The 14,339-nt window shown below is 44.1% G+C and overlaps 2 protein-coding genes across 8 annotated transcripts in view; both read right to left on the reverse strand.

Moving 5' to 3' along the window:
* LOC110523332 (calcium/calmodulin-dependent protein kinase type II subunit beta) overlaps positions 1–2,303 on the reverse strand; it is a 64,241-nt gene extending 61,938 nt beyond the window's left edge. For 5 of the 7 annotated variants that reach the window (XM_036976943.1, XM_036976941.1, XM_036976944.1 and 2 more), the window contains exon 1: positions 1,975–2,303. In XM_036976943.1, the coding sequence (XP_036832838.1) occupies positions 1,975–2,036 (62 nt within the window). In that variant the 5' untranslated portion in view covers positions 2,037–2,303. The remainder of the gene's footprint in view (positions 1–1,974) is intronic. The other 2 variants (XM_036976939.1, XM_036976937.1) reach the window with 2 other exon arrangements.
* Positions 2,304–4,321: 2,018 nt separating this feature from the next.
* nudcd3 (NudC domain containing 3) lies at positions 4,322–14,156 on the reverse strand. The gene is made up of 6 exons (XM_021601949.2): positions 13,792–14,156; positions 10,540–10,883; positions 10,131–10,263; positions 9,773–9,916; positions 9,504–9,692; positions 4,322–4,995 (listed from the first exon to the last, which is right to left on the reverse strand). The coding sequence occupies exons 1-6, from the start codon at positions 13,987–13,989 to the stop codon at positions 4,885–4,887; spliced, it is 1,119 nt and encodes a 372-aa protein (XP_021457624.1). The 5' UTR covers positions 13,990–14,156; the 3' UTR covers positions 4,322–4,884.
* Between the last annotated feature and the right edge of the window lie 183 nt (positions 14,157–14,339).

The following is a 14,339-nucleotide window of genomic DNA, read 5'->3' on the forward strand; positions in this document are numbered from 1 at the left end:
GGGACAATCTGCCATCCTTACAGGAACTGTAATGAAGGTCCTGTTATCTCTTGGGGCAGCTGCTGCCACCACAGCATGGCGATTGTCTCTGGCTAATCACACAGGCCAGAACACACGCATGGCGATTGTCTCTGGCTAATCACACAGGCCAGAACACACACGCATGGTGATTATCTCTGGCTAATCACACAGGCCAGAACACACACAGCATGGCGATTGTCTCTGGCTAATCACACAGGCCAGAACACACACGCATGGCGATTGTCTCTGGCTAATCACACAGGCCAGAACACACACACATGGCGATTGTCTCTGGCTAATCACACAGGCCAGAACACACACAGCATGGTGATTGTCTCTGGCTAATCACACAGGCCAGAACACACACGCATGGTGATTGTCTCTGGCTAATCACACAGGCCAGAACACACACGCATGGTGATTGTCTCTGGCTAATCACACAGGCCAGAACACACGCATGGCGATTGTCTCTGGCTAATCACACAGGCCAGAACACACACGCATGGTGATTATCTCTGGCTAATCACACAGGCCAGAACACACACAGCATGGCGATTGTCTCTGGCTAATCACACAGGCCAGAACACACACGCATGGCGATTGTCTCTGGCTAATCACACAGGCCAGAACACACACACATGGCGATTGTCTCTGGCTAATCACACAGGCCAGAACACACACAGCATGGTGATTGTCTCTGGCTAATCACACAGGCCAGAACACACACGCATGGTGATTGTCTCTGGCTAATCACACAGGCCAGAACACACACGCATGGCGATTGTCTCTGGCTAATCACACAGGCCAGAACACACACGCATGGCGATTGTCTCTGGCTAATCACACAGGCCAGAACACACACGCATGGCGATTGTCTCTGGCTAATCACACAGGCCAGAACACACACGCATGGCGATTGTCTCTGGCTAATCACACAGGCCAGAACACACACGCATGGCGATTGTCTCTGGCTAATCACACAGGCCAGAACACACACGCACGCCAGTGAACCTGCAGTTACATATACAAATGAACTACACGCTGTGCCATAAAGGTCCAGACCTCTTAGTAGAACTCCTAGTATTAGGGGCTACACTTTATGGTAATATGTGCAGCAAATGTTTGGATTCAATAATAGTACCATCTCTACAGTTCTGTTTGCATAAGGATGTATTATGATCTATAAAATATGTTTCTCCTCCTGACAGAGAATGAGGAGAATACTCCCCCCTACCCAGTCCCACCCAGCACAGCCTGACACACCTATCCTGCTATGTGGTACAATTTCTCTCTCTCTCTCTCTCTCTCTCTCAACCGCTCTCTCTCTCTCTGTCTCTCTCACCCACTCTCTCTCTCTCTCTGTCTCTCTCTCACCCTCTCTCTCTCTCTCACCCGCTCTCTCTCTCTCACCCGCTCTCTCTCTCTGTCTCTCTCACCCGCTCTCTCTCTCTCTCTGTCTCTCTCACACCCTCTCTCTCTCTCACACCCTCTCTCATACACAGTCACACACACACAGTCACACACACACACCTATATTTCCATCCTCTCTCAAGACCCCAATTACAAAACATCCCATGCTTCTCTGATCTCTGACAGCTCAAATTGGCACACTTCCTCTCTCTTCAGACTGTTACATCATGTCCCCAGTCCCCACTGATGCTGTTATTGCAGACCATGCAGCAAGCAGATCAAATGTAGGCTAGCCTATCTTTAATATTCAAGTTTATATATTGTATTGTCATGTCGAGGCTGCACTTCAAAACAGAGTGAAAACGTGCGTTTTGTAACGTAACAGATCAGCAGAGATGAGCTCTGACCCCCATTCCGCTGCGCTGCCGCTCCAACAACCCATACACATCTGCAGACATACAACTATGCAAAGCAACCATAGATTAACAGGATGACGATACAATGATGGTGCCATCATAAAGCAATAATGCAGCAACGCCTTACTTTCCGAGTTCTTCATATAGTTGGAAATCGTCCGTAAAACGTGTACAGGTAGTCACTGCCATCTTCCGTTTATTCGCGGGGGTTGTGCGCCCAAAATAAATCCGTCTTCAAGTGAATTTATATTGGATGTATCCGTATAGTAGCCTAGTTATTCTATGTAAAAAAAAAATGCCGCGGTGTAATGCGTTTTCTGTCCAGAGAGCACTAGGAACCAGGCCTCAAGATATGTAGGCTATTCGAGTGGAGGAGAGGCAGTGGTGCTTCTCTCTCTCTCTCTCTCTCCGAAAGTGTGTCGTTCAATCGCGGTTCACTCCGTTTCTGCACCAGCGAGCGCGCTGCAAATTCAACACATCATTTTCCCACCACCAGGGGGAATTGCAACGGCTCGACAACACCTGGCACATCAGAATCAGATATGTTCTTTACAGGCTTTGGCATCATCACCAATCTCATGTGTAGCAGCTGGAACACCTATAGCCTAAAGGCAATACAATTGATTGAGGTATTTTTTTAGGTCTACCCAAATAAAATGGACTATGTTTTAGTGTGTTGAAACTGTTAGACAGGTAAATATCCCTAAACTGTTATACTTTGATTATCGTATTTTTTCAATGACCCGACACACCAATTCAAATCAAAGTGTGGTCCATGGTAGGCAACATCAGTGCTTGAGGTGGGCCGGTGCTAAACGCAGTACCGCAAAATGTATCCTGCGATAACTGGCCACTCTTGTAAGATAGAATTGACTCTAACGCATGACGAATAAAAACTCCTAAATATACCACTTCAGTCCACTTGAAGAACTGGGCAACTTAAAGCACCAATGTAACTGACCTGGCATGGAAGAGATTCTACGAAGTCATAGGCTGCTACTGTCTATTGTCTCTATTCTTGGATTGTTCTTCTGCACTGATATCACGAATAACTATATTCTTAGGAGCAAAGCTTCTACACTTCAGACCTGAGAAAGACAATCATTTTGATCTTCAAAGAATTGGATGTGACTGTATTAATCTTTAAAGAATTGTCTGTGACTGTATTCATCTTTAAAGAATTGTCTGTGACTGTATTCATCTTTAAAGAATGAACTGTGACTGTATTAATCTTTAAAGAATTGTCTGTGACTGTATTCATCTTTAAAGATTTGTCTGTGACTGTATTCATCTTTAAACAATTGTCTGTGACTGTATTCATCTTTAAAGAATTGTCTGTGACTGTATGGATCTATAAAGAATTGTCTGTGACTTTATTCATCTTTAAATAATTGTCTGTGACTGTATTCATCCTTAAAGAATTGTCTGTGACTGTATGGATCTATAAAGAACTGTCAGTGACTGTGCTAATCTTTAAATAACTCTCTGTGACTGTGTTCATCTTTAAAGAACTGTCTGTGACTGTGCTAATCTTTAAGGAACTGTATGTGACTGTATTCATCTTTAAATAACTATCTGTGACTATTCATCCCTAAAGAACTGTCTGTGATTGTATTAATCTTTAAATAACTATCTGTGACTATTCATCTCTAAATAACTGTCTGTGACTGTATTAATCTTTAGAGAACTATCTGTGACTATTCATCTCTAAAGAACTGTCTGTGATTGTATTAATCTTTAAAGAACGGGCTGTCGGTGTCTATGCTGTCTGTCTGAGCATCTGACCAGCTGTAGATATATTAGTTCTGATATCCATCTTTTATCTTATTCATCTGATACTGCCATTCTCAGACCAAGAAGGAATATTATACTGCACTGAGGAGAATCAGAGGTCATTTTATAGCGCCCTCATTTGACACTACTGTTAAATGTCAGGTCTGTCACCAGGCACCTCTGTAGATCTACAGGGACCCAGAGACATATAGAGATCTCTACTTAGCAGTAACCCATTTTGCATGGACATTGCCATTGAGGGCTTTCACCATTTTAAAGTAGACTTCTTCAAATGGTTTTGTCTAGTTTATAAATGTATTTCAGCTATATCACCACCATCTAATGGCCACAATAAATACATTACCAGATTTGGTTCAAGACTCCAGCACTGCAAGTGGTGGTAAATCAACAATATTATCTTTACACTTTTCTCCAAAAATCTAAAGAAAATAGACTACTTGAAAGTGGATATTGCCTCAATGTGGGTGCTTTGGTGTGTTTAGACCCCAGGAATAGAAGCTGCTGCCTTTGCAGGATGGAAAAGGGATTCCTAATAAAAACAAAAATGGCACTTCCCATTCTGCCGCAGTCGCCATAATGGCAGATACAATGTTGAGAACTCTTTGCATCTCTATGGCAAGGACGCATAGGTTTTAATGCCGCTCCACAGCACACAGCCCACACACACAGACACATCAGTGCAGGTTTTATTTAACTTCATTTATTTCAGGCACACAGTACTGACACACCTCAGTAAAATGTCAGGGAGGTATTTAGCCAACCAATACCAGTCAACTACATGTAAAACACCACAGACATCTGGACCTGGAAGTTGCCCCTCCACTTCAATGGTGAAGGTTAGGATATGGAGAGGGTCATCTGATCCTAGACCTGTGTCTGTACAGCTATCTCCTAGGTCCGGGTGTGTTCAGTGGGAAAACAGACATTTAAACAGGTATGTTCAGGGTCATGTTCATTAGGGCCCAAAATGGAAAGGGTTTTTAAAACGTTTTGCCATGGAAAGCGTAAATTAGCGTTCAGGGAGTGCAGGAAGTTCCTCACAGTTTGTATTTTTTCTTCTGTTTGGTCCCTAATGAACACAACCTGGGTATGTCACATCAGTCAGAACATAGTAACAAAGCTCATCTCCCTCCTATTCAAAGATCACTCAGAAAAAGAAAAATCTTAAAATACCAGGCAGTTTCTATTGATAAATCTGCTAACCCTCCTCAGTCTCTCAACCCCAATCCCCAACATTGTGTGTTCACATCTGTACGGCGCTGGAGGGGATGTCGAACATGGAGGGATCAAACTGTTGTCCTTTAAAGGGAGAGCCCTCAGCATCCCACCCCTTCTTCAGCATGTCATGCACCTTCTACATGAGGAGAGAGAGAGAGAACTTGTGAGAATGGAATGCCCACATACATACAGTGCATTCGGAAAGTATTCAGACCCCTTGACTTGTTCCACATTTTGCTATGTTACAACCTTATTCTAAAATGGATTAAATCGTTATCCCCCCTCATCAATCTACATGAAAAACTGAAAAATTACATTCACATACAGTGCCTTGCGAAAGTATTCGGCCCCCTTGAACTTTGCGACCTTTTGCCACATTTCAGGCTTCAAACATAAAGATATAAAACTGTATTTTTTTGTGAAGAATCAACAACAAGTGGGACACAATCATGAAGTGGAACGACATTTATTGGATATTTCAAACTTTTTTAACAAATCAAAAACTGAAAAATTGGGCATGCAAAATTATTCAGCCCCCTTAAGTTAATACTTTGTAGCGCCACCTTTTGCTGCGATTACCGCTGTAAGTCGCTTGGGGTATGTCTCTATCAGTTTTGCACATCGAGAGACTGACATTTTTTCCCATTCCTCCTTGCAAAACAGCTCGAGCTCAGTGAGGTTGGATGGAGAGCATTTGTGAACAGCAGTTTTCAGTTCTTTCCACAGATTCTCGATTGGATTCAGGTCTGGAGTTTTGACTTGGCCATTCTAACACCTGATATGTTTATTTTTGAACCATTCCATTGTAGATTTTGCTTTATGTTTTGGATCATTGTCTTGTTGGAAGACAAATCTCCGTCCCAGTCTCAGGTCTTTTGCAGACTCCATCAGGTTTTCTTCCAGAATGGTCCTGTATTTGGCTCCATCCATCTTCCCATCAATTTATTTTAACCATCTTCCCTGTCCCTGCTGAAGAAAAGCAGGCCCAAACCATGATGCTGCCACCACCATGTTTGACAGTGGGGATGGTGTGTTCAGGGTGATGAGCTGTGTTGCTTTTACGCCAAACATAACGTTTTGCATTGTTGCCAAAAAGTTCAATTTTGGTTTCATCTGACCAGAGCACCTTCTTCCACATGTTTGGTGTGTCTCCCAGGTGGCTTGTGGCAAACTTTAAACAACACTTTTTATGGATATCTTTAAGAAATGGCTTTCTTCTTGCCACTCTTCCATAAAGGTCAGATTTGTGCAATATACGACTGATTGTTGTCCTATGGACAGAGTCTCCCACCTCAGCTGTAGATATCTGCAGTTCATCCAGAGTGATCATGGGCCTCTTGGCTGCATCTCTGATCAGCCTTCTCCTTGTATGAGCTGAAGGTTTAGAGGGACGGCCAGGTCTTGGTAGATTTGCAGTGGTCTGATACTCCTTCCATTTCAATATTATCGCTTGCACAGTGCTCCTTGGGATGTTTAAAGCTTGGGAAATCTTTTTGTATCCAAATCCGGCTTTAAACTTCTTCACAACAGTATCTCGGACCTGCCTGGTGTGTTCCTTGTTCTTCATGATGCTCTCTGCGCTTTTAACGGACCTCTGAGACTATCACAGTGCAGGTGCATTTATACGGAGACTTGATTACACACAGGTGGATTGTGTTTATCATCATTAGTCATTTAGGTCAACATTGGATCATTCAGAGATCCTCACTGAACTTCTGGAGAGAGTTTGCTGCACTGAAAGTAAAGGGGCTGAATAATTTTGCACGCCCAATTTTTCAGTTTTTGATTTGTTAAAAAAGTTTGAAATATCCAATAAATGTTGTTCCACTTCATGATTGTGTCCCACTTGTTGTTGATTCTTCACAAAAAAATACAGTTTTATATCTTTATGTTTGAAGCCTGAAATGTGGCAAAAGGTCGCAAAGTTCAAGGGGGCCGAATACTTTCGCAAGGCACTGTAAGTATTGAGACCCTTTACTCAGTACTTTATTGAAGCACCTTTGCCAGCAATTACAGCATCAAGTCTTCTTGGGTATGATGCTACAAGCTTGGCACACCTGTATATGGGGAGTTCCTCCCATTTTTCTCTGCAGATCCTCTCAAGCTCTATCAGGTTGGATGGGGACCGTTGCTGAACAGCTGTTTTCAGGTCTCACCAGAGATGTTCGATCGGGTTCAAGTCCGAGCTCTGGCTGGGCCACTCAAGGACATTCAGAGACTTGTCCCAAAGCCACTCCTGCGTTGTCTTGGCTGTGTGCCTAGGGTCATTGTCCTGTTGGAAGGTGAACCTTCACCCCAGTCTGAGGTCCTGAGAGCTCTGGAGCAGGCTTTCATCAAGGATCTCTGTACTTTGCTCCATTAATCTTTGCCTTGATCCTAACTACTCTCCCAGTCGCTGCAGCTGAAAAACATCCCCGCAGCATGATGCTGCCACCATCATTCTTCACCGTAGGGATGGTGCCAGGTTTCCTCCAGACATGACACTTGGCATTCCACCTAAATAATTAAATCTTGGTTTCATCAGACCAGAATATCTTGTTTCTCATGGTCTGAGAGTCCTTCGGGTGCCTTTTGGCAAACTCCAAGCGGGCTGTCATATGACTTTCACTGAGGAGTGGCTTCTGTCTGGCCATTACCATAAAGCCCTGATTGGTGGAGTGCTGTATAGATCGTTGTCCTTCTCGAAGGTTCTACCATCGCCACAGAGGAACTCTGGAGCTCTGTCAGAGTGACCATCAGGTTCTTGGTCATCTCCCTGACCAAGGCTCTTTTCAACCATTTGCTCAGTTTGGCCAGGTGGCCAGCTCTAGGAAGAGTCTTGGTGGTTCCAAACATCTTCCATTTAAGAATTATGGAGGCCACTGTGTTCTTAGGGACCTTCAATGCTGCAGAAATATTGTGTGTAGATTGATGAGGGGAAAAAACAATTTAATCCATTTTAGAACAAGGCTGTAACGTAACAAAATGTGGAAAAGGTCAAAAGTTTACATACATTTGAATTCAGTTGGCACAATTCCTGCCATTTAATCCTAGTAAATACCCTGTTTTAGGTCAGTTAGGATCACCACTATATTTTAAGAATGTGACATTTCAGAATAATAGTAGAGAGAATGATTTATTTCAGCTTTCATTTCTTTCATCACATTCCCAGTGGGTCAGAAGTTCACACACTCAATTAGTATTCGGTAGCATTGCCTTTAAATTGTTTAACCTGGGCTTCCTCATGGCCCATGGGCTCTTGGCCCATTCCTCATGAGAGAGCTGGAGTAACTGAGTCAGGTTTGTAGGCCTCCTTGCACACACATACATTTTCAGTTCTGCCCACAAATTTTCTATAGGATTGAAGTCACGGCTTTGTGATGGCCACTCCAATACCTTGACTTTGTTGTCCTTAAGCCATTTTGGATGTATGCTTGGGGTCATTGTCCATTTGGAAAACCCATTTGCGACCAAGCTTCAACTTCCTGACTGATGTCTTGAGATGTTGCTTCAATAAATCCACATAATTTTCCTACCTCGTGATGCCATCTATTTTGAGAAGTGCACAAGTCCCTCCTGCAGAAAAGCACCCCCACAACTTGATGCTGCCACACCCGTGCTTCACGGTTGGGATGGTGTTCTTCGCTTGCAAGCCTCCCCCCTTTTCCTCCAAACATAACGATGGTGATTATGGCCAAACAGTTCCATGTTTGTTTCACCAGACCAGAGGACATTTCTCCAAAAAGTATGATCTTTGTCCCCATGTGCAGTTGCAAACCGTAGTCTGGCATTTTTATGGCTGTTTTGGATCAGTGGCTTCTTCCTTGCTTGCTGAGCAGCCTTCAGGTTATGTCGATATAGGACTCATTTTACTGTGGATATTGATACGTTTGTACCTGTTTCCTCCAGCATCTTCACAAGGTCCTTTGCTGTTGTTCTGGGATTGATTTGCACTTTTCGCACCAAAGTACGTTCATCTCTAGGAATCAGAACGTGTCTCCTTCCTGAGTGGTATGACGGCTGCGTGGTCCCATGGTGTTTATACTTGTGTACGTTTGGTTGTACAGATGAACGTGGTACCTTCAGGCGTTTGGAAATTGCTCCCAAGGATGAACGAGACTTGTGGAGGTCTACAATTTTTTTTCCTGAGGTCTTGGCTGATTTCTTTTGATTTTCCCATGATGTCAAGCAAAGAGGCACTGGGTTTGAAGATAGGCCTTGATATACATCCACAGGTACACCTCCAATTGACTCAAATGATGTCAATTAGCCTATCAGAAGCTTCTAAAGACATGACATCATTTTCTGGAATTTTCCAAGCTGTTTAAAAGCAGTCAATTTAGTGTATGTAAACTTCTGACCCACTGGAATTGTGATACAGTGAATTATAAGTGAAATAATCTGTCTATAAACAATTGTTGGAAAAATGACTTGTGTCATGCACCAAGTAGATGTCCTAACCGACTTGCCAAAAGTTTGTTAACAAGAAATTTGTGGAGTGGTTGAAAAACAACTTTTAATGACTCCAACCTAAGTGCATGTAAACTTCCGACTTCAACTGTATACCCTTCTCAACATCATGAGGCTTAGGTTAGTTTGATGGTAGTGTATGCGTGTTTACGTGTGTGTGTGTCCACTCTTGTGCATGTGTGTGTGTGCTCTCACCATCTCGTGGCTCTGGGGCTTGCCCTGTAGTTTCTGGTGGTAGTCGAAGGTGAGTCTGTCCAGCACGGCATGCTCCTCCTCATCCACCGTGGCCATGGAGCGCTCTCTGTTGATCTGGTTCACATCAATCTCCTTCTCCCCTTTCAACACAGCACTCCACCAGACCTCCCCACTCTTACTGAGAGACAACTACAGGGAGAGGGAGGAAGGCTGTGTCAGTGAGTGAGTGTGTCTAGATAAATTTGTAGGTGTGTGTGTGTGTCACTCACCACCACACAACATCCAGGCTCCAGGCTCCATAGTGAGTTCTCAGTGTTGATCTTATGTGTGAGCTCTCCTTCCATCAGGACCGTCTCTCCTGCCTCCTCTTTCAAACACACACGCACACTGCCCGGCTGCATGTTCACACACACCTGGCACGGACACACACAAAGAGAAGTTAAAGCATGAGTACTTCACAAACATTACATGGTACAACCCCAGGAGAAATGTTAAACTCGAGAATAAACTGGCCACAGAAAACTCATCACATCATAATAATTCAAACAGGCATTTATAAACATGAAGGATTTGCTTTTAAAAGGTTGAAATATGTAGAAAGAGGAGCCCTGTGGTGGCCGTGTTCACCTGTCTGCCCTTGACGACGGTCTTGGGAACGTGGACCCGGACCTCAACATCGGTGTAATCCTGAGACCAGCTGTAGGTGTCCCTCACCGCCCCATTGTAACTATCTGGACTGGCCTGTTGCACCACCTGACCACTGACACACACACACAGTGGAAGAAGCACTCGATACAAGGGTTGGTATTAGGGTGGGTTTTAGAGTTGCCACTAAGGAAATTCTACCAAATTCAAAACTGCCAACATGTATCTGTAAAGCATTTCAGCAAATATGTAAATGTCCCATCTATAAAAGGTTTTAACAGTTGTGGACCTGTTTTGTGTAACTTTGTGGACCCTTTTCTAAAGCATTGAAAAATCTCAGAGAAAGAACCAGTCATACTGGCATGGCCAAGAGAGGCAGTACAATACTAACTCTGTAGATGCTGAACAGGCTGCTGCATGGTCTCCATGTGATGACTGCTGGGCCACACTGCTGCAATGGGGCTGTGGAATAGAGTCTGGAGCTTGGCTGGAAGAGGCTTGGCTGGAGGAGGTAGTGCACGAGGCTGCACTGGGCTCTCCAGAAGCTGAGTCAGAGCTCTCTCTCTGGGCATCAGGCTCTGTCGTCTCCCCCCTCGGCTCCTCTGGCTGCTCAGTGGCCTGCAACTCCAGCTCCTGCACCGCGGGGGGCACCATCCTGGCCTCCTGTCTCTGCTGCAGCTCCCTCTGTTGCCTCTCTCTGTCCTGCTCAGCCACATGCTCAAACAGACGGAAGGACTGTGGAGAATAACAGAGACATGACGAGCTAAGTCCATAATCAACCCCCTAATCACTTTTTGTGCACCTCAAAGGTAGTCTGCAAGATGGCATCATCATAGAAAAGGGGACGACATCCCAACTTATAACCAAATCAGCCTAACATCAGACTAACATCTCTTCCCATACGAGTTTAGACGCAAGGAGAGATGCCAACAATGGTAGTCTTGACAGATTAGGTCACTGTTAACCTATCATAGCAGGCGTAAAAGAAAATGCATGAGCAGAGTTCCCATATCTGCTGAATCCCTGAAAACGGATATATCTGACTGTTGGCAACTACGTTAAGGGTGGGTCATATGCCACATTCAAAACAACTGTAGCAATCATAGCCAAATACCATCCGGTCACGCAGGGCGCCTGACCTCCAGGGCCCACACCCCTAACTAATTTCCCGCAATTCTACACATTTTACCATGCCATGATAATGATACCTGAGAGAGAGTGACTAACAAAATCAATGGGTCCCCCTGGAGGTCAGGGCCCTGGGCACATGCCCTGCATGACAGGTCGGTATTTGGCAATGATTACTAGAAGTTTAGATAGCTGGCTAGATTAATTTACCAATCTAAAAATGTTTAGCTGACATGGCTAATTGAGTGACTAAGTGACCGACATAACATGAGAAAAATTGTTGATGCACAACCAAATTTTGAACTTGCACCTTATGTATTCTACTAGTCTAACTCTCAACAGTAAGTTGAGATCAAGACTGAGTTCAATAAGCGCGGTTGCTTATGCCTGGAGCAGGCCCTTGTTCAAGACCACTTGACTCGGAATTCCTAGTCGGAAACTCGGGCATCTTTCTAAAGTTCTAGAGTTCCCTGTTGTCTTGAAAGCACCATCTGTTGATGTTGTTGGTAAATCGACCCGTTGTTTATGCTGATGTCATACTACTGAGTGTACGTTTAAAAATTAAGTCTATATTGAGCAGAGGTCTATGGATAAGATGGACACATTACATTTTTAGCAAAGCTTTTTTTACTGATAAAAACTAGATCATTGTATCCGCAGTGGAGCCCAGTTTCATAATATTACCATAATTTTTTTATTTCACCTTTATTTAACCAGTTAGGCTAGTTGAGAACAAGTTCTAATTTACAACTGCGACCTGGCCAAGATAAAGCATAGCAGTGTGAACAGACAACAACACATGGAGTAAACAATTAACAAGTCAATAACACAGTAGAAAAAAAAGAGTCTATATACATTGTGTGCAAAAGGCATGAGGGGATAGGCGAATAATTACAATTTTGCAGATTAACACTGGAGTGATAAATGATCAGATGGTCATGTACAGGTAGAGATACTGGTGTGCAAAAGAGCAGAAAAGTAAATAAATATAAAAAGTATGGGGATGAGGTAGGTAAATTGGGTGGGCTATTTACCAATGGACTATGTACAGCTGCAGCAATCGGTTAGCTGCTCAGATAGCAGATGTTTGAAGTTGGTGAGGGAGATAAAAGTCTCCAACTTCAGCGATTTTTGCAATTAGTTCCAGTCACAGGCAGCAGAGAACTTTAACGAAAGGCGGCCAAATGAGGTGTTGGCTTTAGGGAGGATCAGTGAGATACACCTGCTGGAGCGCATGCTACGGGTGGGTGTTGCCATCGTGACCAGTGAACTGAGATAAGGCGGAGCTTTACCTAGCATGGACTTGTAGATGACCTGGAGCCAGTGGGTCTGGCTACGAATATGTAGCGAGGGCCAGCCGACTAGAGCATACAGGTCGCAGTGGTGGGTGGTATAAGGTGCTTTAGTAACAAAACGGATGGCAGTGTGATAGACTGCATCCAGTTTGCTGAGTAGAGTATTGGAAGCTATTTTGTAGATGACATCGCCGAAGTCGAGGATCGGTAGGATAGTCAGTTTTACTAGGATAAGTTTGGCGGCGTGAGTGAAGGAGGCTTTGTTGCGGAATAGAAAGCAGACTCTAGATTTGATTTTATATTGGAGATGTTTGATATGAGTCTGGAAGGAGAGTTTACAGTCTAGCCAGACACCTAGGTACTTATAGATGTCCACATATTCTAGGTCGGAACCATCCAGGGTGGTGATGCTAGTCGGGCGTGCGGGTGCAGGCAGCGAACAGTTGAAAAGCATGCATTTGGTTTTACTAGCGTTTAAGAGCAGTTGGAGGCCACGGAAGGAGTGTTGTATGGCATTGAAGCTCGTTTGGAGGTTAGATAGCACAGTGTCCAAGGAAGGGCCAGAAGTATGCAGAATGGAGTCGTCTGCGTAGAGGTGGATCAGGGAATCGCCCGCAGCAAGAGCAACATCATTGATATATACAGAGAAAAGAGTCGGCCCGAGAATTGAACCCTGTGGCACCCCCATAGAGACTGCCAGAGGACCGGACAACATGCCAGAGGACCGGACAACATGCCAGAGGACCGGACAACATGCCAGAGGACCGGACAACATGCCCTCCGATTTGACACACTGAACTCTGTCTGCAAAGTAGTTGAACCAGGCAAGGCAGTCATTAGAAAAACCGAGGCTACTGAGTCTGACGATAAGAATATGGTGATTGACAGACTCGAAAGCCTTGGCCAGGTCGATGAAGACGGCGGCACAGTACTGTCTTTTATCGATGGCGGTTATGATATCGTTTAGTACTTTGAGCGTGGCTGAGGTGCACCCGTGACCGGCTCGGAAACCAGATTGCACAGCTGGTTGCTGTAGTTTTGAAGTAATCACGAAAAAACAGGCCTTGTTTTAAGGCATTTTCACCCTGCCAGCTCCAATTAGTTCTATTGAGCACCATGGTACCAACTACCTTCCGAACATTCTAGGGGGCAAAATGGCTAGCCTAATCGGCTAACACAGCTACAGCTAGCTACAGATGTAAGTAAGCTAAATGTGCTACCTTTAGGACCATTTTCTCGGCCACCCCTGGAGGGAAGCCCATACGGTCGTTGGGGGTTGACAGCAGACGGTAAAAGTCTGTCTTGCGGTACAGGAAGCCGAAGTAGACCTGAAGGAAATTCTGGATGTTTCCAACATGCTGCAAGATTCCAAGCAAAGCGTTGTCGTACAACTCTGTCATTTCCATGGGCGACGCCATTGTAGATTTTAAACTTTCTGCGTAATTTGTCAAACTGTTGAAACTTGACGCAAAATACTATTGTATTTCAATAAATGTATCTTTATCGCAAAAATGTTTAGTTGTCCGTTGAGTTTGAGCTCCCAAGCTAGCTGGATAGCTATTTTGATTTTTAGGTACGAACTGAAAATTGTCCCCAAGGTAACACCACCACCCGCAAAATAAGGTTCCTATGTGAAAACACGGTTTTCTAATACAATACATTGTGTTGAATATAATGCATCCATATCAATGTATATAGTCAATAACAAAATGTAATTGGTGTTTATATAATTGTACATCTTGATACAATGAGAACGACTAATGTCGGT

Source organism: Oncorhynchus mykiss, chromosome 5, assembly GCF_013265735.2.
Source record: "Oncorhynchus mykiss isolate Arlee chromosome 5, USDA_OmykA_1.1, whole genome shotgun sequence".
In the NCBI taxonomy this organism is placed as follows: Eukaryota; Metazoa; Chordata; class Actinopteri; order Salmoniformes; family Salmonidae; genus Oncorhynchus; species Oncorhynchus mykiss.